This window comes from Osmerus mordax, chromosome 1 (assembly GCF_038355195.1).
Source record: "Osmerus mordax isolate fOsmMor3 chromosome 1, fOsmMor3.pri, whole genome shotgun sequence".
Lineage (NCBI taxonomy): Eukaryota > Metazoa > Chordata > Actinopteri > Osmeriformes > Osmeridae > Osmerus > Osmerus mordax.
Window position 1 is genome coordinate 25,259,347 of NC_090050.1, and position 23,418 is coordinate 25,282,764.

General features: G+C 48.1%; 1 protein-coding gene across 1 annotated transcript in view; it reads right to left on the minus strand.

Annotated features, from left to right (window-relative positions):
- grm4 (glutamate receptor, metabotropic 4) overlaps positions 1-23,418 on the minus strand; it is a 96,253-nt gene that overhangs the window by 45,757 nt on the left and 27,078 nt on the right. Inside the window, exon 2 of the mRNA XM_067260683.1 lies at positions 10,417-10,633. Coding sequence (XP_067116784.1) covers positions 10,417-10,633 — 217 coding nt within the window. The remainder of the gene's footprint in view (positions 1-10,416; positions 10,634-23,418) is intronic.

Genomic DNA, 23,418 nt, shown 5'->3' on the forward strand with positions numbered 1-23,418 from the left:
GTCTCACAGTAGTGTACGCTGTGAAGCTGTCTCACAGTAGTGTACGCTGTGAAGCTGTCTCACAGTAGTGTACGCTGTGAAGCTGTCTCACAGTAGTGTACGCTGTGAAGCTGTCTCACAGTAGTGTACGCTGTGAAGCTGTCTCACAGTAGTGTACGCTGTGAAGCTGTCTCACAGTAGTGTACGCTGTGAAGCTGTCTCACAGTAGTGTACGCTGTGAAGCTGTCTCACAGTAGTGTACGCTGTGAAGCTGTCTCACAGTAGTGTACGCTGTGAAGCTGTCTCACAGTAGTGTACGCTGTGAAGCTGTCTCACAGTAGTGTACGCTGTGAAGCTGTCTCACAGTAGTGTACGCTGTGAAGCTGTCTCACAGTAGTGTACGCTGTGAAGCTGTCTCACAGTAGTGTACGCTGTGAAGCTGTCTCACAGTAGTGTACGCTGTGAAGCTGTCTCACAGTAGTGTACGCTGTGAAGCTGTCTCACAGTAGTGTACGCTGTGAAGCTGTCTCACAGTAGTGTACGCTGTGAAGCTGTCTCACAGTAGTGTACGCTGTGAAGCTGTCTCACAGTAGTGTACGCTGTGAAGCTGTCTCACAGTAGTGTACGCTGTGAAGCTGTCTCACAGTAGTGTACGCTGTGAAGCTGTCTCACAGTAGTGTACGCTGTGAAGCTGTCTCACAGTAGTGTACGCTGTGAAGCTGTCTCACAGTAGTGTACGCTGTGAAGCTGTCTCACAGTAGTGTACGCTGTGAAGCTGTCTCACAGTAGTGTACGCTGTGAAGCTGTCTCACAGTAGTGTACGCTGTGAAGCTGTCTCACAGTAGTGTACGCTGTGAAGCTGTCTCACAGTAGTGTACGCTGTGAAGCTGTCTCACAGTAGTGTACGCTGTGAAGCTGTCTCACAGTAGTGTACGCTGTGAAGCTGTCTCACAGTAGTGTACGCTGTGAAGCTGTCTCACAGTAGTGTACGCTGTGAAGCTGTCTCACAGTAGTGTACGCTGTGAAGCTGTCTCACAGTAGTGTACGCTGTGAAGCTGTCTCACAGTAGTGTACGCTGTGAAGCTGTCTCACAGTAGTGTACGCTGTGAAGCTGTCTCACAGTAGTGTACGCTGTGAAGCTGTCTCACAGTAGTGTACGCTGTGAAGCTGTCTCACAGTAGTGTACGCTGTGAAGCTGTCTCACAGTAGTGTACGCTGTGAAGCTGTCTCACAGTAGTGTACGCTGTGAAGCTGTCTCACAGTAGTGTACGCTGTGAAGCTGTCTCACAGTAGTGTACGCTGTGAAGCTGTCTCACAGTAGTGTACGCTGTGAAGCTGTCTCACAGTAGTGTACGCTGTGAAGCTGTCTCACAGTAGTGTACGCTGTGAAGCTGTCTCACAGTAGTGTACGCTGTGAAGCTGTCTCACAGTAGTGTACGCTGTGAAGCTGTCTCACAGTAGTGTACGCTGTGAAGCTGTCTCACAGTAGTGTACGCTGTGAAGCTGTCTCACAGTAGTGTACGCTGTGAAGCTGTCTCACAGTAGTGTACGCTGTGAAGCTGTCTCACAGTAGTGTACGCTGAACACAACTTTAATAGAATTATTATGGAAATTAGCATAAAGGTCGCTCTCCATTGTTGCACAGTGCCAAGGACTCTCGTCAGGGACTCTTGGTGGGAGTTAGAACCATCTGCATGTCACACCATCACAGATGCCATTGCTTTTCACACACCTTCCAAACCACAAAGGCTTTCAGGTGCTCCCATTCATCTGTAGGACATCACACAGGATACCTGCGCCTTTCATTAAAGCTAGGTTATACTCTTCTGTTTCACAAGCCTTTTAAAACCCCATTCACATGGAGAGTGGGATGTGTGTTGCCAAGGGGAAGTTCTCTTAGCGGTTAGTAACGAGCGATTTACTACAGAAATGTTCCTGTTCTAGCACCTGAATGAACACTTGTGTTAAACCTGTTGTTGGTTCAAGTAAAGGGGCATGTTTGTGTCCTCACTGTAGATGAGTGAGCGAGGAGATGGAAGATGAAGGAAGCTGTCCACAAATGGAAAGGCCAGAGAGGTCGACCTGAGATAATGACCGAGTGGGGTGGGTTGGTTTTTCTGACGTGTAAACACAGACGTTCCATTACTCAGGAGCACTCAAACACTGCCAGAACTCTGCACTTATGATTCTTGATGTTCTGCTGTACTTTGGCACTGTTTGTCGCTCTAGATAAAAGCGTCTGCTAAATTACAAAAATCGTAATGTAATTTCTTCTGTCCCGGCGCTCTCTCGACAGATGGAAATAAAGGGACACAGGGACAGCTTGACCCACCGCAGCACCTGAGTTAGTGTCGCATGTGTCAGGAGAGAGAAGGCCTGTGGAGGAAGTTCTGACTGACCTCACATCGCAGCTATGCACTGACCTCACATCGCAGCTATGCACTGACCTCACATCGTAGCTATGTACTGACCTCACATCGCAGCTATGTACTGACCTCACATCGCAGCTATGTACTGACCTCACATCGTAGCTATGTACTGACCTCACATCGCAGCTATGTACTGACCTCACATCGCAGCTATGCACTGACCTCACATCGCAGCTATGCACTGACCTCACATCGCAGCTATGCACTGACCTCACATCGCAGCTATGCACTGACCTCACATCGCAGCTATGCACTGACCTCACATCGCAGCTATGCACTGACCTCACATCGCAGCTATGTACTGACCTCACATCGCAGCTATGCACTGACCTCACATCGCAGCTATGCACTGACCTCACATCGCAGCTATGCACTGACCTCACATCGCAGCTATGCACTGACCTCACATCGCAGCTATGCACTGACCTCACATCGCAGCTATGCACTGACCTCACATCGCAGCTATGCACTGACCTCAAATCGCAGCTATGTACTGACCTCACATCGCAGCTGTGCACTGACCTCACATCGCAGCTGTGCACTGACCTCACATCGCAGCTGTGCACTGACCTCACATCGCAGCTATGCACTGACCTCACATCGCAGCTGTGCACTGACCTCACATCGCAGCTGTGCACTGACCTCACATCGCAGCTGTGCACTGACCTCACATCGCAGCTATGCACTGACCTCACATCGCAGCTGTGCACTGACCTCACATCGCAGCTGTGCACTGACCTCACATCGCAGCTATGCACTGACCTCACATCGCAGCTATGCACTGACCTCACATCGCAGCTGTGCTCTGACCTCACATCGCAGCTGTGCACTGACCTCACATCGCAGCTATGCACTGACCTCACGTCGCAGCTATGCACTGACCTCACATCACAGCTATGCACTGACCTCACATCACAGCTATGTACTGACCTCACATCGCAGATATGCACTGACCTCACATCGCAGCCCCTGGGAAAACTATATTGCCGTCGATACTTCAACATCTAGGCAATATCTCTGAAATGAACTCTTAAGTATCAGAAACAGTCAGAAATGATCTCTCCAACCGGGGCTGGTTCAATGCAGTGAATGTCTGGCAAAAGCCACTCGCCCAACGGAGTGTGTTTTTGCGTGTCAAAAACAAGTGTCAAAATATTAGACGCCGAGCAGTATGAAGAAGCCTGAGTGCTTAGTGTAAGCCAGCGCCATCTGATCCCACTTACTGCTGGAATGTGAAATCAATTAGTGCTAACGAGGGAAACTGGCGGAATTAGAAGACAGTGAGTCCTAATCCTAAACCTAACAGCTAACCCTAACCCTTACCCTAATCCATATTATCTGCATGAATGAGCATATTTGCATAATCTTTAGATGCATAAAAACATTGGTGTTGTGTTCAGTCGCTGGTGACACTGTCCTGGGAAGCCCTCCTTCACCTAACCCTGGTATCCTGGGGGAGGGTAAGGGTTAGGATGAAGGTTAGGGTTAGGGCAGGGGTACTCAATTAGAAACCCAAAAGGTCCGCTCACCAAATTTCCATTCAGTCCAGGGTCCAGAACAGTGATGGTTTATTTTTCTGGCCCTTACCTCAGAGTTCTGGCCTGGGGGTAATTTTGTTCAAAGTGTCGATGCTTTGTGTCATAGTGACGTTTCACATTACCACTTTTGAAAAGGGCAACCGTCTTATTGCAGATTGAACACATCGGTGTTGTGCTCCCCACCAGCAGTACAAATGCATACTTCTCAGTCCACTCTGTCTGAAATTTGCGATTTTCTGAATCAACTTTTCGCTTTTTGTCAGGTTTAGAGCACGCCATGATTTTCGCTAAGGAAGAAACAGGTACCATTAGCAAATCTATTAGCCTGCGTTGTTGCGAATGACACACACAACCTGCGTGACCCACAGAGGTTGGGGCCAACGTTGAGTGAGTTGTCATGGTGATTACAGTTATTACAGCTCCTGATTGGACCTTTGGATTGGACACGGAAGATAGAAACCACATCTAGTAGGAACACAATATAGGCTATAGCTCAAAATCACGGACCAATGAAAACTCGCTTGGATCATGACTAAATAAGAATGTTGATTTTGGCTTTGGTCCAAATTGTATTGCATCTGGGTCCGGATCCGGACCGGAGTTCGCCTATTGAGTACGCCCAGGTTAGTGTAAGGATGAAGTTCATTGTGAGAAAAAGACGAGATGCAGGTGAATAAACAACGGATGCAGAATTGCTCTCCCCCAAAACAGCTATTTTTCCTGGAAGAGACACTTCTAATTTGTTTAGATGATCATATTGTTCATGACCTTAACAGGCATATTGCTATTTCATGCTTGAATTGTGCAATTGTCTGCTAAATTTCCTCTGCTCAAATTTGTTTCAATTCCGGGTGTTTCGATATTTCCTCCGGTTCAAATTGATTGTCTCTCGTGTCGACAGATGCAATTTGATATCCACAAATTGATTTGAAACCCTCTTCTCGGACACACCGGGCAGGTGACAAGTTATTGGAAGGCGTTTCTGTGCTGTTCTCCCCGCTTGCATCAGCCCATTTTAAGGTCTATATTACCCAAGCAATTATATTTGTGTATTCGTTTAGCGGACGCTAATCTTATCAATTGCAATTCTCATCTCGTTTTGTGGCCAATTTGTACATCCTCCAACGGGTAATTTAGGATGGATTAAACATCCACACAAACACACAGACACACACACACAGACAAAGAAACACACACACATACACACAGACAAAGAAACACACACACACATACACACAGACAAAGAAACACACACACACACACCCACACACACCTTCATTACTTTATTCCTCCATCTCCTCATCCTTCCCCTCATTTAACTTGCGCATCATTTGTTTCCTTAACTAACATTTTCCTTCTTGTCTCCACACACGTGATAGTGATTGCATGGGGTCGGACCCCTGCTGGTTTCTCCTCCTTCAGCTCTCCAGCATACTGAGTGCTGTTCCCAGAACCCAGACTACCCTACCAGTACGGTACTACATACTAGAGTAGTATGGTATACACTGTAGATACTATATCCATACGTCCTGTAGAGCAGTATGGTTGATACTATTTAGTATGATGGATACTATAAAGCAGGGGTCTCCAGGCCTGTTCCTGGACAGCTACCTGCCTGTAGGTTTTTGCTCCAACTACACTTATTTGACCTGATTTGACACTCGTTAGCTGATCAACCAGCTCATTATTAGCATCAGGTGTGATAGATTAGAGTTGGAGCTAAAACCTACAGGCAGGTATCTCTCCAGGAAAAGGGCTGGAGACCCCTGCTATAAAGACTAGAGCTGTGAAAAATAACACGTTAACATGTTATGATTAAATTACAGGATTAATTCTTTATTTTTATGCATTTAACGTAATATACCCACAATTCCACCCAATCGGCACTAGTCCCCGCTCTAATGCAGTCAGACGGCAGCTGCTCTAGAACGCTCTTAGAATGCTCCTAAGAAGCTCTTGGCGTTAAGAGCTTCTTAACGAATCTGGGAAACCCGGCCATTATCGTTTCACCGAAGCAATACCAGCCTAAAGTACCACCTCAACACCAGCCTAAAGTACCACCAGCCTAAAGTACCACCTCGACGCAATACCAGCCTAAAGTACCACCTCAACACCAGCCTAAAGTACCACCAGCCTAAAGTACCACCTCAACACAATACCAGCCTAAAGTACCACCTCAACACAATACCAGCCTTAAGTACCACCTCAACGCAATACCAGCCTTAAGTACCACCTCAACACAATACCAGCCTTAAGTACCACCTCAACACAATACCAGCCTTAAGTACCACCTCAACGCAATACCAGCCTTAAGTACCACCTAAACGCAATACCAGCCTAAAGTACCACCTCAACACAATACCAGCCTTAAGTACCACCTAAACGCAATACCAGCCTAAAGTACCACCTCAACGCCAAGCATGCGTTGGTCGGCGAGGGGAGTTCAAGTGGAATGTGCCAAACCACCCTCACTGAACAGCGTAGGTCCTCACTAAGTCTACCTGGGACAAGTTGACTTGCTCAGTTGCCAAATGGATTGCAAAAAGCTGTAGATTAATATTGTTGAGGACAAGGGGTTCACCGAAGTTTTGTGAGTGGCAACGGGGGACTCGAGCATCAAAGCACCGCAAAGACGCACAATGTACACATATACCGAGAAAATCGGTAATATGTGATTAATCATGATTAATCCACAGAAACCTGTGATTAATTTGATTAACATTTTTAATCATTTCACAGCCCTAATAAAGACACATACTATATAGTAGTATGGTAGATACTACGTATATACAACAGGGTCAAAGTCCTTAGCTAACTGGCTTCTCTCTGGCTTGTACTTTCCAGAAGGTCCAGCTAATCACAGCATCACATCAGCCCTGCCTCAGGGAAGGAGAACAAGATGGATGGGCGATGATTACCCCAGCATGCGTACGGCTCAATTAAGGCAAGAAGTATAATTGTGTGATCCAATCACAACAGAACACAGCTGGGTCATTAGCGACCTAGTAGGTGACATTTTATTGGGCCCCACAACTTCAAATACCTTCAACAAAAAGGTGGGTTTGGGTGAAGTTAGAATTAGTATATTAGGTTAGGATTACATGAAGGGTTAGGATAGTTAAACCTACCTGTGTGTGCCTCAGGTTGTGTGTTTATATGTATGGCTCGTCTCTGTGTGTGTGTTAGGGAGACCCCAAAGGAAGTCCTCACAGATATCATAGGGAGTCAGGTGGCTGAGCGGTTAGGGAAGCAGGCTAGTAAACTGAAGGTTGCCAGTTCGATTCCCGTCCGTGCAAAATGACGTTGTGTCCTTGGGCAAGGCACTTCACCCTACTTGCCTCGGGGGAATGTCCCTGTACTTACTGTAAGTCGCTCTGGATAAGAGCGTCTGCTAAAAATGACTAAAAAATGACTAAATATCATACCCCCACAAAATAGATGTGTGTGTTTGTGTGTGCATGTGGCCTTGACTGACATACAACACACACATTAACACATGCAAACACCATACACACCTGCACACACATACATATAGCCAACATATCTATTTTGTGGGTGTTTAATTTCTGATGCTTTCCTTTGTGGCCTCCCTCACACAGACAGGGCCTCCCTTAGAGGAGTTTCTCTGCTGATAGGAGACAGCCCAGTGTTTAGTAGGCGCCCTCATCAGGGCCTTCATTGACAGTGCGTTTCATTAACTTGATTAATGGCATCTCGTAAGAAATGCACCGTGGTAATCAACATCTCTGTATTGAAGAGGGGTGTCTTCAGTCAAAGGCGATTCTCAGCAGGTCATTTGCCCATTACCCTGCACTTAACTACCCTGGGCTGCCCTGCTCTGGCTGGGCGGGGGCTGGGTAGGGCTGGTCTGGAAAAGGAGGGGGAAGTAGGGAGAGGGTGAAAGGGGTGGGAAGGGAGGAGAGGAAGGAAGAGGGGAAGGGAGGAAAGGAAAGGGGGGAGGATAGGGAGGAGGGTGTTACAGGAGGTGGTGGAGGGTGCGAGGGAGAGGTGGGGGGGGAGGAGAGGTGGAGGGGGGTTCAGGGGGAGGAGAGTGGTGGAGAGATCTAACACCAAGATTCACACCCTGACCAGGGGCATGCAGCAACAGCAGCCCAGATCATCAGCTCCACCTGGCTCCCACTTCCAACACTCTCTCTCCTCGGCCTCCTCTACACTCCTGCACTGGGCCTCTCTCTCCTCTACACTCCTGCACTGGGCCTCTCTCTCCTCTACACTCCTGCACTGGGCCTCTCTCTCTCTCCTCTACACTCCTGCACTGGGCCTCTCTCTCTCTCCTCTACACTCCTGCACTGGGCCTCTCTCTGCACTCTGGTCCCTGCTGTCCTTTCTCCACACGCCCTTTCTACATTGCACATTTCAAAGTGTTTAACATTTAACACCAGAACTGTTCATTTTGCTTGTTGAGTGCTTATACATGTCTGCTCTCTAGAGATGGACCTACAGTATTTAAACCCTCCATGTGGTACTTTGCTGCGTGTCATGGCACATCTCACATGGCACGGTTACAGTGATGATCTGATCATCTGTAGGACAGAGACAGGCTGACATCAGATGTAACTGTGCGGATGCACAGAGACAGCAGGAGATGACACAGCCACTGTCCAGAAGGGAGATTGGGAACATAGAAAACTAAGCAAAAAACACCAAATGCTTACAGACTGCGCCTTGCCAGGCACAGTGCAGCCACATCTCAGACACAAGGCGCAGTGCCACAGTAACAATATCTTACCTGCTGTGCAACAATAACCACATCTCAGCTATAAGAGCAACTCAACAATAACAATGCCCTAATTACAGGTTAGCGGGGAGTTCAACCCTGCTCTGCCCCGGACCAGAGCAGGTCTGGGGGGTCACAGGTCAGGGGCATGGCGGTCAGCAGGTCCGTGGGGTCACAGGTCAGGGGCATGGCGGTCAGCAGGTCTGGGGGGTCACAGGTCAGGGGCATGGCGGTCAGCAGGTCTGGGGGGTCACAGGTCAGGGGCATGGCGGTCAGCAGGTCCGTGGGGTCACAGGTCAGGGTCATGGCGGTCAGCAGGTCTGGGGGGTCACAGGTCAGGGGCATGGCGGTCAGCAGGTCCGTGGGGTCACAGGTCAGGGGCATGGCGGTCAGCAGGTCTGGGGGGTCACAGGTCAGGGGCATGGCGGTCAGCAGGGATGAGCATTGTGGGCTAGCTCTGCTCCAGGGAGGAGGAGAGGTGGAGGGTCAGGGGAGGTGAGAGGGCAGAGATCAGGCCCCTGAGGCCTCCTTCCTCCATCTACTAGATGTGCTCAACCAGACTGAAAGACTTATTGATGAAAGATGGACTGGAAGGCCAGATGGATAGGAGGAGAGAGAGAAATCTAAAAGAGACAGAAAGAGAGCAATATTAAAGAGAGAGAGACAAAGAGAGAGAAATCTGAAAGAGAGAGAAATCTGAAAGAGACAGAAAGAGAGCAATATGAAAGAGAGAGAGACAAAGAGAGAGAAATCTGAAAGAGAGAGAAATCTAAAAGAGACAGAAAGAGAGCAATATGAAAGAGAGAGAGAGACAAAGAGAGAGAAATCTGAAAAAGAGAGAGAGAAATCTGAAAGAGACAGAAAGAGAGCAATATGAAAGAGAGAGAAATCTGAAAGAGAGAGAGAGAAATCTGAAAGAGAGCAATATGAAAGAGAGAGAGACAAAGAGAGAGAAATCTGAAAGAGAGAGCGTAAGACTGAGATAGAGAGTTCTTAAGCGAGGTAACATTTTGTGTTTGTTTTCTTTAACAGAAAGTTGTGTTACAAACACACACGATACTGGCTATTGCTTTTGTGAAGTTGTCTTGTGGATCACTGGCTTGGCTTCTCAACCCGATTCAGTGGAACAGGGCGAAACCAGAGTGAACTAATTCTGAGGCTCGCTTGACAGAGATAGATGGCTGAGGGGGTTTCAACACCAAACCCAATCAATCACACTGCTCAATAGTGCTCACACAAACCTATGATATTTTAAAGCATTTTATTTGGACTGGAAACTAAAAAACGTACATTGCTGCCCTTTTGAAACAACTGTTTGTCTTTGGGTATTGTGGTTTTGTGGAGGAAAGTCTTTACACTGGCTTGACGCAATGTGAACACAGGGATCCTCATATAGCCGTATGCATTATGCATGACCTGCTACTGCATGGCCTGCTACTGCATGGCCTACTTTTCTTTGATTGTGGTTTAATGAAGAGGTTCTTCTGAATGAATACATTTACATGTAAGGACACTGTTCACATTCATCTTGGCCAGATTTCTAGATGTTCCCATTGCTGGTAATAAACTGTGCAAGGTCACTAGTCGAGGAGAGCTGTGATTGGTCAGGGGAGCCCAGGTGTCTCTATGTCATCAGGGGCCATCTTGGTTCTAGTTAGGCTCAGGGTGGTGATGTACGTTGTGTGTGTGTGTTGTACGGTGTGTGGTGTGTTGTACGAGACGTTGCCCTCACCGTCCTCCCGGGACTTCTGGATGAAGGCGTCCACTCCGCTCTCGCCGTAGTTGCCCTCGGACGCCACGGTGGAGACGTAGTTCCAGCGCATGGCCTTGACGATGTCCACCATGGCCTGGGCCTGATACGTGTCTGGAGGGACCACGCGGGAGAAGAAGTCGTAGCGAGTGTTGTCACTCAGCTCTGGAGCTGTGGAGGCATAGCTCACCTGAGGGATCTGGGGAGAGGGGGAGGAGGAGAGGGGGGAAGGGGGAGGAGGAGGGGGAAGGGGGAGGAGAGGGGGAGGAGGAGGGGGAAGGGGAGGAGAGGGGGGGGGAGGGGGAGGAGAGGGGAGGGGGAGGAGGAGGGGGAAGGGGGAGGAGAGGGGGAGGGGGAGGAGAGGGGGAGAGGAGGAGGAGAGGGGGGAGGATAAGAGGGGGAGTGAGGAAAGGGGGAGGGGGGAGGAGTGGAGAGGGGCAGGAGGGGAGGAGGACGAGGGGGAGGGGGGGGGGAGGAGAGGAGGAGGAGGTGAGAGGGGGAAGGGGAGGAGGAGGGGGGAGGAAGAGAGGGGGAAGAGGGGGAGGAGAGAGGGGGAGGGGGGAGGAGAGGGGGAGGAGGAGAGGGGGAGAGGAGGAGGAGAGGGTGGGAGGATAAGAGGGGGAGGAGAGGGGTGATGAGGAGAGGGGGAGGGGGGAGGAGGACGAGGGGGAGAGGAGGAGGAGAAAGGTGAGTCTGGATACAAAAATCAAACAACAGTAGAAGAGAAGGTGAAGTTGTGTGTTTCTGAGGGCGAGGAGACCTCCTTGGAGGAATGCTTGGGGAATTGGTAGTGAGAAGAGAGAGGAATGAGGGAGAGAGGAGAGGAGAAACAGATAGACGAGGAGAAACAGACAGGAGAGTAAATGCGCTCTGACAGAGGACTGCCTGGCCTTCCCCACTGGAACCAGAGCCAGTCTCCCCTGCCACCCCCCCACTGACCTCCTCTACAGGCCACTGTGGGGGTCCTCCTGGGTGGGGGACAGGGGAGGGTATGGGGGCCTGGTTGGGGGGAGGCAGGGATAGATAGAAAAGGGAGGTTGAGGGGGGTCCTAGGTTGGGGGGTCCAGAGAAGGGGGGCAGGGGAGATGGGGGGCTCCTCCTGGGTGGGGGGGAGCAGGGATAGCTGGAGGGGGAGGAAGAGGGGGTGCCCAGTGACTGGGAGAGATTACTAGTGTGTCAAAGCGCCCAGCGGTCTGGAGCACTGTAGCAACACCTCGACACAGCGAGGAGCTGGGTCTGTACTGCCTGGAGGACTGGATCACCCTCCTTTCCTCCAGAAGATTCTCCCTCCCTTCCTCCAGAGTCTCCCTCCTTTCCTCCAGAGTCACCCTCCCTTCCTCCAGAGTCTCCCTCCCTTCCTCCAGAGTCACCCTCCCTTCCTCCAGAAGATTCTCCCTCCCTTCCTCCAGTCACCCTCCCTTCCTCCAGAAGATTCTCCCTCCCTTCCTCCAGAGTCACCCTCCCTTCCTCAGAGTCACCCTCCCTTCCTCCAGAGTCTCCCTCCCTTCCTCCAGAGTCTCCCTCCCTTCCTCCAGAGTCTCCCTCCCTTCCTCCAGAGTCACCCTCCCTTCCTCCAGAGTCACCCTCCCTTCCTCCAGAGTCTCCCTCCCTTCCTCCAGAGTCACCCTCCCTTCCTCCAGAGTCACCCTCCCTTCCTCCAGAGTCTCCCTCCCTTCCTCCAGAGTCACCCTCCCTTCCTCCAGAGTCTCCCTCCCTTCCTCCAGAGTCACCCTCCCTTCCTCCAGAGTCTCCCTCCCTTCCTCCAGAGTCACCCTCCCTTCCTCCAGAGTCACCCTCCCTTCCTCCAGAGTCTCCCTCCCTTCCTCCAGAGTCACCCTCCCTTCCTCCAGAGTCAACCCTCCCTTCCTCCAGAGTCACCCTCCCTTCCTCCAGAGTCTCCCTCCCTTCCTCCAGAGTCTCCCTCCCTTCCTCCAGAGTCACCCTCCCTTCCTCCAGAAGATTCTCCCTCCCTTCCTCCAGAGTCACCCTCCCTTCCTCCAGAGTCTCCCTCCCTTCCTCCAGTCTCCCTCCCTTCCTCCAGAGTCTCCCTCCCTTCCTCCAGAGTCTCCCTCCCTTCCTCCATAGTCACCCTCCCTTCCTCCAGAGTCACCCTCCCTTCCTCCAGAGTCTCCCTCCCTTCCTCCAGAGTCTCCCTCCCTTCCTCCAGAGTCTCCCTCCCTTCCTCCAGAGTCACCCTCCCTTCCTCCAGAAGAGTCTTCTCTCTAACAGGTAACACCATTTTCATGTCATCATTTTTAAGTCGTCCCCCAGAAAAAACGTTTCTGACTGTTTGCGCAGCAGGTGAACTGTGTTGATACAACAACATTCCGTCTTCTCCTCGTTCTGACTCAACTTATAGGGAAACAATAACTTCTATAAAAACGAATGAACTAAACGATAACAAACTATTACATTACCTGCTAATTATTAGCAATTATACCATGGTCTGGGTGAATACTCGATTCTAATTGGCTGCAGGGGTGTCCATTATTGGGTGATAACGGACACCTACTACGTAATTGCAGCAAAACTGTCTTTTCACCGTTCTAAATTATTGCGCTGGCTACATAGTATATGAGCCTGTAGAAAGTGTCTGAAATAAGTAACCATAACAACAGGGACGGAATCAAAGCCTCCATTTACAATTTTGAAAGACTAACAAAGACTTCAATATTTATTTTAACCTATTTGAAAAATGTTACTTTTCTGAATGTAATGTGTCAGTGTCACGTAACCGCTCATCTCACATCCCATTCGCTATTCACCTCGCTAGTCAATCTACTGCAGACGCCTCCGCATCATCCATTATCAGGTGATATTGGACACCTCGTCGGGCATTATCCCTTACTTATAAGTCATGTTTACTTTCACTGTTTCATAACTTGAACAATGAACCATGCAGAGACATTGGTGAGTCATTATCTCTACATGCACCATTTGTACGTCGCTTTGGATAAAGGGTGTCTGCCAAATGAATCAAATATGAAATGCAAATACACATGCATGCAACCACACAAGTTGATCAAGTTTGTTGATATTCCCACATTAGCCAGTAGCAGACTTGGCCGTTGTTTTTGGTTAAGGGCTATTAACCAAAACAGACAAGAAAAAAATTGTTCAACAACAAATGTGCATTCTGTTGCACACAGCAAAAGACGAAATGAAACAGACTTATTTCCTTCTGTATCATTTGGCAGGGAATATTTTGTTTGTGGCCGCTCTGTGTACTCCCGTGGCACTAGCCTGGGGTACGGCTCTGTGGCCTCGCTGGCCCCGGGGTACGGCTCTGTGGCCTCGCTGGCCCCGGGGTACGGCTCTGTGGCCTCGCCGGCCCCGGGGTACGGCTCTGTGGCCTCGCCGGCCCCGGGGTACGGCTCTGTGGCCTCGCCGGCCCCGGGGTACGGCTCTGTGGCCTCGCTGGCCCTGGGGTACGGCTCTGTGGCCTCGCCGGCCCCGGGGTACGGCTCTGTGGCCTCGCCGGCCCTGGGGTACGGCTCTGTGGCCTCGCTGGCCCTGGGGTACGGCTCTGTGGCCTCGCTGGCCCTGGGTTTGAGACGGATCCAGCGAGACAGATCTGAGGAGCGGGTCCCTTAAGTGCCTCAGACTACAGAGTGCTTCGTTTCCCCTGATGCGTCACTGTGATGGAAACATTATCATATGGAGCAAATATACAATAATGGACCAGAGTAGCTGTCACTCTGTGTCCGACAAGAGTGCATTCACATCCTAGGCTAATCCACTCTGGACACTTAAGATGTAGAAACGCGGGGAAAAAAGGATAATTCTCATCGCTCATTCAGTGTTTAGTTTGTGTGGGTCCAACACGGACTTTATAGAGTTGTCTTTCTCAGCTCACCTCCCGCTTTACTGCATCCTCCCCCCACCTCCCGCTTTACTGCATCCTCCCCCCACCTCCCGCTTTACTGCATCCCCTCCCGCTTTACTGCATCCCCTTCCGCTTTACTGCATCCTCCCCCCACCTCCCGCTTTACTGCATCCCCTCCTGCTTTACTGCATCCTCCCCCCCCCCCCCCCAAGAAAAACAATGATGATAAACAACAAAAAGTTACCCTGAAGCCTATTTTCAGCGTGATGTATTTACAGTGCAGTTGTTCCGTGGGTGTCGCGTGTATGTTTAGCTGAATTCCCTAAACACCAGAGTCCGTGTTGTGATCCAAGCTGCGTTCAAGCGATCCCTTTTTAAAGATCCCTAATGCTTTAATCAGTAGAATTAACCTTGCATTAGCAGGGCATCTATGAGAGCTGGTGTTGCGAACAGCTGATCAGCATCTGCACCCATTTCTCCTGTAAAGCTGGGGGAGAGGAAACTACCTGACCAGTTCTACCCCTGGTTCCACCCTGCAGAACACGGAGCAGAGAACAGCTAAGGACTGGAGGAGAATTAGACTGAACCAGGGTGAAGTTAAGGGAAGAATGCTGCAGCATTTGTGCAGATCTACACAGTACTGTAAGCATGTGGAATATTCTGTGGGAAGTTAAGAAATGTTTAGAGCATTTGACTACAGATCAAAAGGTTGCAGGTTTGAATGCCTTTATTGTATATTGTTTGTGACAGTACTGTATCGTTCTATGCAGTTATGTACTCTAAGCATACTTATTATTAATATTATTATTATGACAGTATAGTTTTGGTCCGTACAGTTATACATGAGCTGGTTACAGCTCAGTGGTGGAGCACGTCCCTGCAGCTCAAGATGTCGCAGGTTCAAATCCCCCTGGATGTTGCATTGGACAAAAGCATCTGCTTGAATGAACATGTTTTATTAAGCTGGTATCCAGTAGGTAGTGCACTAGGCAGAGCTGGTATACAGTGGGTAGTGCACTAGGCAGAGCTGGTATACAGTAGGTAGTGCACTAAGCAGAGCTGGTATACAGTAGGCAGTGCACTAGGCAGAGCTGGTATACAGTAGGTAGTGCACTAAGCAGAGCTGGTATCCAGTAGGTAGTGCACTAAGCAGAGCTGGTATCCAGTAGGCAGTGCACTAGGCAGAGCTGGTATACAGTAGGTAGTGCACTAAGCAGAGCTGGTATACAGTAGGCAGTACACTAGGCAGAGCTGGTATCCAGTAAGCAGTGCACTAAGCAGAGCTGGTATCCAGTAAGCAGTGCACTAAGCAGAGCTGGTATACAGTAGGTAGTGTGGAGGACAGTTAGTTCCATCCACACTAGGCCTCCTGGGTTCCTAGCAGAGGAGAGAAGCCTGTTAGGTGATTAGATGTGCTGGGTAAGGACTCACCACACACACACACACTCACCACACACACCACACATCAAGAACACGCACTATGAAGACACACACAACACAGACTTACACACAGACATACACACCATGCATGCATACCACATAGACTCACAAACCACACTGACACACACAGACCAACGCACAACACACATTGCCCCACTCAGGGATCCAGGCCAGGGATTCTCACAACGTTTTAGTCAGGTCCCCCTTTGAAGATGAAGAAAATGTCAGAACTCAACCCCCCCCCCCCCCCCCCCCCCCCGCCAGGCACACACACACACACACACACACACATACATCACTGCTACCCCTGAAATTATTCTATCCTTTTTCTATAACGATGTACAGTTTTCCTCTCCTTGAATCCCAACACACTCCTCCCCCAACACTCCTTCCCCAACACTCCTTCCCCAACACTACCCCAACACTCCTTCCCCAACACTACTTCCCCAACACTCCTTCCCCAACACTCCTTCCCCAACACTCCTCCCCACTCCTTCCCCAACACTCCTTCCCCAACACTCCTTCCCCAACACTCCTCCCCACTCCTTCCCCAACACTTCTTCCCCAACTCTACTTCCCACTCCTTCCCCAACACTCCTTCCCCAACACTCCTTCCCCAACACTCCTTCCCCAACACTCCTTCCCCAACACTCCTTCCCCAACACTCCTTCCCCTACACTCCTTCCCCAACTCTCCTTCCCCAACACTCCTTCCCCAACACTCCTTCCCCAACACTCCTTCCCCTACACTCCTTCCCCAACTCTCCTTCCCCAACACTCCTCCCCACTCCTTCCCCAACACTACTTCCCCAACACTCCTCCCCACTCCTTCCCCAACACTACTTCCCCAACACTCCTTCCCCAACACTCCTTCCCCAACACTCCTCCCCACTCCTTACCCAACACTCCTTCCCCAACACTACTTCCCCAACACTCCTCCCCACTCCTTCCCCAACACTACTTCCCCAACACTCCTTCCCCAACACTACTTCCCCAACACTCCTCCCCACTCCTTCCCCAACACTCCTTCCCCAACACTACTTCCCACTCCTTCCCCAACACTCGTTCCCCCTCCTCCTGTGGTTGAGTGATGGGAGCAGGACTTGCTGTTCTACATAAAGTGTGAAGACTAACATATGCACTCCGACGCAAATAGAAATTGTGAGCCAAGCTGTTTAATCACTGTGACTGTGGAGCCTAAATGTTAAAAAAAGCAGGTTTGTGTAGGATGACTCACTTTTGTCATATCAAGAGCAAATGTGTAATTAAAATCCCCTTATATTATTATTAAATTGAAATTGTTGCTATCTTTTTTTGATCAGTATCATTCTGTCTGTGCTGATTGTGGCATCTTGGACATGTGTTTGGATGCTCTTTTCATCTCTTGAATCCTGTTTTTTCTTTTACGATTGAAGCTTCGTTTCCACTTAGAATTGCTGTAGTTCAATTGACTGTTTCAGAAAGGTTGTAGCTCAACTTCCTGTTTTAACAGTTTGTAGTGCAGTGCATTTTTGTATTAATATGATGTGAGGTCCAGTTACACTAAAACAGGTCATGGCTACTTTTCACTTAATATGTCAGAGCCCATACTTCTCTACTTTAATTTGAGTGAAAAAGTGTAATTAGTACTTAAACTTTGACCAGTCTTTTTAAACATGAGTATCTGTACTTCTACTTGAGAGTAGGATGTGTGTACTGTACCATCTCCGTTGATGGATTCCTTCCTGTGTGTTGTTTCTATAGCTCTCTGTCGGTTAGAGGTCCCCATGGATACGATTGCGCGTATTCAGTCGCAGTAAATACAAATTTGCGCTTGTTCAATATCAGTGAAGCCTCGACACCTTGTGTGAATGTGTTGTCACACAAATCTTTATTTTCGCGGATTACTGATTGAATCCTATCTTAAGGGGACAGACACCGGTATATTTAGATCCTCATTATCACACACATATCAGACCCACATGTGTGATCTGTCTCTCAAAGTGACATCTCCTTCTCCAAATGTCTCATTTACAATTCAGATGTTGCCCTATGCCATCAAGACATTTAACTAAAGCATCAGAAACACGCCTCCAGATTAAACTAAATAGAAACAGAGAGCCGGCTCTGACCGTGTTGACGCTGAAAAACTTCAATTACATGTTCTCTCTCTCTCTTTCTACCTCGTCATTATAAATGATTGGTGCCATATTTCCCATGAGGTCTGAATGTTCTCCTGTTTGCAGGCTAGTCTGAGTGCTCCTGGTCAGATGCTTGTTGAGACAGGGAACCAATGGTTCAGATCAAGGTGAATGCAGTATGTTTCAGTCTGCAAATGATAATGATAGCATGCATACATTTGCCTACATTAGCCTCTCTAATATACCTTCTGAATAAGTTGCATGACAGAAAAAAGGGAAAGGTAGATCCAAAATGGGGTCAGGCCGGGCGTGTTGGTGCTTCTGCATCTGCAGTATTTTGTATGCTAAAGGGCTAAGGAGCCCCAAGGCTTATATCTAGAACACTCTCATCCTCTCCAAAACATTCAGCTGTACAGAGAGGAGAGGGCGGAGCCTGGAGGGAGACGACCTACCACACAACTCTCCTCTCTACGGACGTCACAATCAAAGACATCCACAACGGTAAAATCCCCAGAAGAAAAGGAAACATCTAATGAACGAGGACGATAGATCCAGAGTATGGGAGTAAGGCTGAGGTAAAAGCAGGTTCTAACTTTAATGCTAAATCATTCCTGCTGATCCTTCAGTCTTCATTGAGGACCTTTCACACACCGTACACCTTATAAGAGCTCTCTCAAAATTGATTACATCAAATTATTAAAGTAATCTAAGCTCTAAAGTAAATAAGAAAAAGAATTGTAATAGATCATATGAATTATTATTTACTTAAAGAAATTGCTTAGAATACTTAAATAGTTTGATGTAATCAGTTTCCACGAAAAGGTTTGACTTCTGAATTTATTGGGTTTCCATTGAAAAACACAAAACATTCAGTCTGGTAGAACTCACCAAGTCAGGGAGCCAATCAAAGTTCACCAAGTCAGGGAGCCAATCAAAGCTCATGTTTTTCTGCTCTGGCAGATGGGTCTGGTCACCCTCTCATTCAAACAGATTTCCCTCCAGCATTGAGAAGTGCCAGGCCAATCACAACCGTTCATCTGACATGGGGCGGTTTTAATACGATGACTGTACATAGGAACGCCCAGGCATGTTCGTAAACAGCCAAGATTATGTTTTGTTGCTCTGATTGGTTGTAGCTATCCAGTTCTATCCGATTGTGTCCAGAGATCTGTCTTTTTGGTCTGCACCCGTTAATAACTAACTCCCCTTGGATATAGAAAATAAACTGAGAGTTTCCAAACTAATACACATTTGCATAATGGTCTGGCGATGCCAGGATAACACACAGCTTATTCTGTAGTTACATTAGATTTCACACATCTTTACTGAACAACTCTCAGTCACAGCTATGCTCTAACAGATATTATACTGGGGGTTATTAAACATGGACGATGCTGAGCAGCCAACCTGTAGTATTTCACACCTCCTCACTCGTACGAGCCACTGTTTACACTGAGAGCAGATGAAAATGTGACATTGTTTCTGTCAAGCTAAGTGCAGCAGCAAATAAGTGAGCCTGAAGAGAGGCAGGCATGTCCTGCATAATGAGGAGTCTACCCCGCCTGAGGATGGACGGACAGCGAGCGTTACAGTAAGTGGATATGGAGCGACTCAAGTCCAAGTTTTAGGCATGCCACACAACGCGATGAATTTCAATTCGTTGTCATTTTCCACAGAAAATGAAAAAAAAACGTTGATAAATTTACCTTTTTTCATTGTTTGCGCTCGCATCTCATCTGTTTGTTTACGTTGACGCCTCTGATAAATCATACAGCGAAACCCATTTTTGCCACAGCTGTATAACTGTCAACACTCAATTTAAGATTGATTAGGAGATTGAGCTTTCAAACTTTCGCAGGCTAATCTATTTTGCTCTCAGATAAAGCAGTTGTGTGGCAGTCAGGCCAGTATAACGCTCTCTCCTTTGAGAGTGATAACATCTCAAAGCGTCCGTTAGACCTTTTCATAATACGCCATCTCTCAAATGTGACCTTTATAAAATCGTGCATCACTGTTGCATTGTGGGAGCTGTGGGAGTACAGCCAATAAGGTTCAGAAAATAATTTATTGGCACCCCCCTGGTCCAATCATGCGGACCATCCAGTGGAACGGAGCCTCTCTTATTGGCTCAGTCACAGTAAAAGGTTGCAGTCGTCCCAAGTTTGGAGATGACTGTCTGAAAGTGAAGTGATTAGGAGATGATCCAGTACGCTCCCCGAACTTACAAGCTGTTACCAGACAAACAAGACATCATTTCTGCATGACTTACAGTCTCAGACCAACCCACATCATCAAGATAGTCGGGTTTGAACCACCTCTGCTACAGTCACCGCCAGTTCAAAGAGGTCTAAACAGGCTATTATACCTTTAAGATAGCTATGACATGGTACTTCGGTTTCTGACTGTCCCCGGATCCTCCCACGCCACACACACACCACACACACAGGCCACACACACACACACCACACACACACACACCACACCACACACACACACACATACCACACACACACCACACACACACACCACACAAACACACACCTCACCATGAGAGTGTGTTCTGCTCTGGCATGCTGGGATATTCGATAAAGTGTGTGTGTTTGTGTGTGTATGAGTGTGTTTGTTTTTGTGTGTGTGTGTGAATAAATGTGAGTGTGAGTGAGTATGTGTGTGTGTATATGTTTGTGTGTCTGTGAGAGAGTGTGTGTGTGATTATGTGTGTGTTTCCCAATAGAGAGCTGTTCCAGCTATTGATTTGTTTGTTACACAACACTCCTCTCAGTCTGTCTCTGATTCGTTGCTGTGACCTGGAGAGTGACCAGCACACCATTACTGAGCCTCAGTAAAGATCATGTGATCCAGTCCTTAAGACACATGGGGATCAACAGTGGATTTACACAGGAGGGAAGCACAAAATGGGAAATACAGGTTTCTGTCAAACAAGCAAATCTGGCGTTTGTTTGGCAACTTGCAACTGCAGGTATTTCAGGAAAGGGGCCGTTGATGAAATATGAATGGAGTTTAATAACGCGTCCTGGCTTTGTTTGATACTGTCAGACAGGATGCTGATGACAGCAGGGTGGTGTTTGCTAACAGTCCCATGGGACCCTCAGCTGGGCTGGGAGGAGCTACGACAGACAGGCTGGGAGGAGCTACGACAGACATGCTGGGCTGGGAGGAGCTACGACAGACAGGCTGGGCGGAGCTACGACAGACAGGATGGGAGGAGCTACGACAGACAGGATGGGAGGAGCTACGACAGACAGGCTGGGAGGAGTTACAAAAGACAGGCTGGGCGGAGTTACAAAAGACAGGCTGGGAGGAGCTACGACAGACAGGCTGGGCGGAGCTACGACAGACAGGCTGGGAGGAGTTACAAAAGACAGGCTGGGAGGAGCTACGACAGACAGGATGGGAGGAGCTACGACAGACAGGCTGGGCTGGGAGGAGCTACGACATACAGGCTGGGAGGAGCTACGACAGACAGGCTGGGCTGGGAGGAGCTACGACAGACAGGCTGGGAGGAGCTACGACAGACAGGCTGGGAGGAGCTACGACAGACAGGATGGGAGGAGCTACGACAGACAGGATGGGCGGAGCTACGACAGACAGGATGGGCGGAGCTACGACAGACAGGCTGGGCTGGGAGGAGCTACGACAGACAGGCTGGGAGGAGCTACGACAGACAGGCTGGGAGGAGCTACGACAGACAGGCTGGGCGGAGCTACAACAGACAGGCTTGGCAGAGCTACGACAGAGTGGGTGGAGCTACGACAGGGTGGGTGGAGCTACGACAGGGTGGGCAGACCTACGACAGACAGGCTGGGATTTCCTCTCAGGTCTTTGGTGTATTTTTGGTATTTTTTCAACGTCATTATCAAAAGGTTTGAGATTGTCGCCATTTCTGCAGAGAGCTCCACTCCTTTCCACTTGGTGATGTGATGCAGAGTGCCCTTTAAAGATTTACAGGGATTACAAATGATGACACGTCGATATTACTAACCGCCATAAGCGGGCAGGATGCTGAGCACTCGAAAAGTTTGTCCATGTTTATAGTCGACTCTCTCTATTCCTCTTTTGGAGATTTAAGGTGACTTTTCCCTCACCAAGAACAAAGTTGGAGAGGCTTCATCAATGGATCCTCCCTGTTGTTTCTCCTCTGTTGTTTAATGAACAAAGACTCAATTATTGATCATCTCGAGGACCGTTAATTATTAAAAGGGGCCTGTAGTTGACAGCCGTTCTTTGGCTAATGTGGGTGATATATTTGCTGGGAGAAACACCTCCTGCTTAATTGTGGTGATTAGCATCAGGCTCCCCTTGATTTACCTTCCGCGCCCCGGTTCTGATGTTAGAGGAAGAATTATGGGAAGGGGGAGGAGGGTGAGGGGGGAGAGGAGACAGGGACTACATGGCCCACACTCATCATCCTACAGAACTATTAAAAAAAAACATCTCTGTCATGGGATATTCAAAACATGGATGTAGCCAGAAAACAGACATGCAAATAAAAAAACTGGTGAAATGTTTAACTGGATATTCCAAGAGAAAGTACCTCTGCTGGGCTTCAGCTTGTGTGTTTGTGTGTGATGGTTCCTCCTTGTTAGAGCAGGCCAAGCTCTCCGGGAGCGTTCTGTTTTCCACCACTACCCACCTGTAACCCTTATTGATAATAAGTTACAAGTATGTGTGGTGTATTTAGGACTAGATCGACAGAAGACCAAATTCGGCTATGGAGTCTAGCATACACAATAATACCCGGAATCACAACACACAAATACTTTGCTTTTGGGAATCACAATCCCTTTTATTACATTAAATATGGAAATAAAATTAAAATCAGAATATACTCTTGTTGTCCCAATTATTGATTATCAGTTTCTTATTAACTGCTTAGTTTTACGCATTAACTATTACCTATTTGTATTATCCATTTACTATTTATTAATATTAGTTACTATTTATTTATCTTGCTTGCTTATTATTATTATCAATACTATGTACTAACGGCTATTCATTATCTATTAATTTCTAATTTTATTTATATATTAACGCAACTTATTTATTCAATAATATTACTCTTTCCAATATCTTTGAAATGTTACCTTTTCAAACAATCCCCTTTCAAATATTACCTTATAAATAATTCCCCTTTTAAATGTTACCCGATCCAATCCAGGATCAACTCGAACTCAAACTCCTCAAAAAACCTGACCTATGTGGGCAAGGTCAGAACTTATGTTCACTCTTATTTCCAATGGATGATTATAAACAAAACAATAATCTATTCTAAATCTGATATATACACTTAGTACCAACTGGCCACATCGATACCAAATATATATGACCTCGTGCTCTGCCTCGTGCGACAGTAGCTATGTAGCATAGCTATGGCGACCTAGCCACCTGCGCTACCACTTAACAAAACAGTTCCCAAATTCAAATGAAACATCTCACAAATATAATACATATCTTAGCAAAACATTGTTCGAGTGACATACATAGCATAGCCAAGTTATCACTTACAATACTAGCAACGGCATTTCTTACCAATGCGGTACAAAATCTCGACTGCAGAATCCCCACAACTCGCAATCTT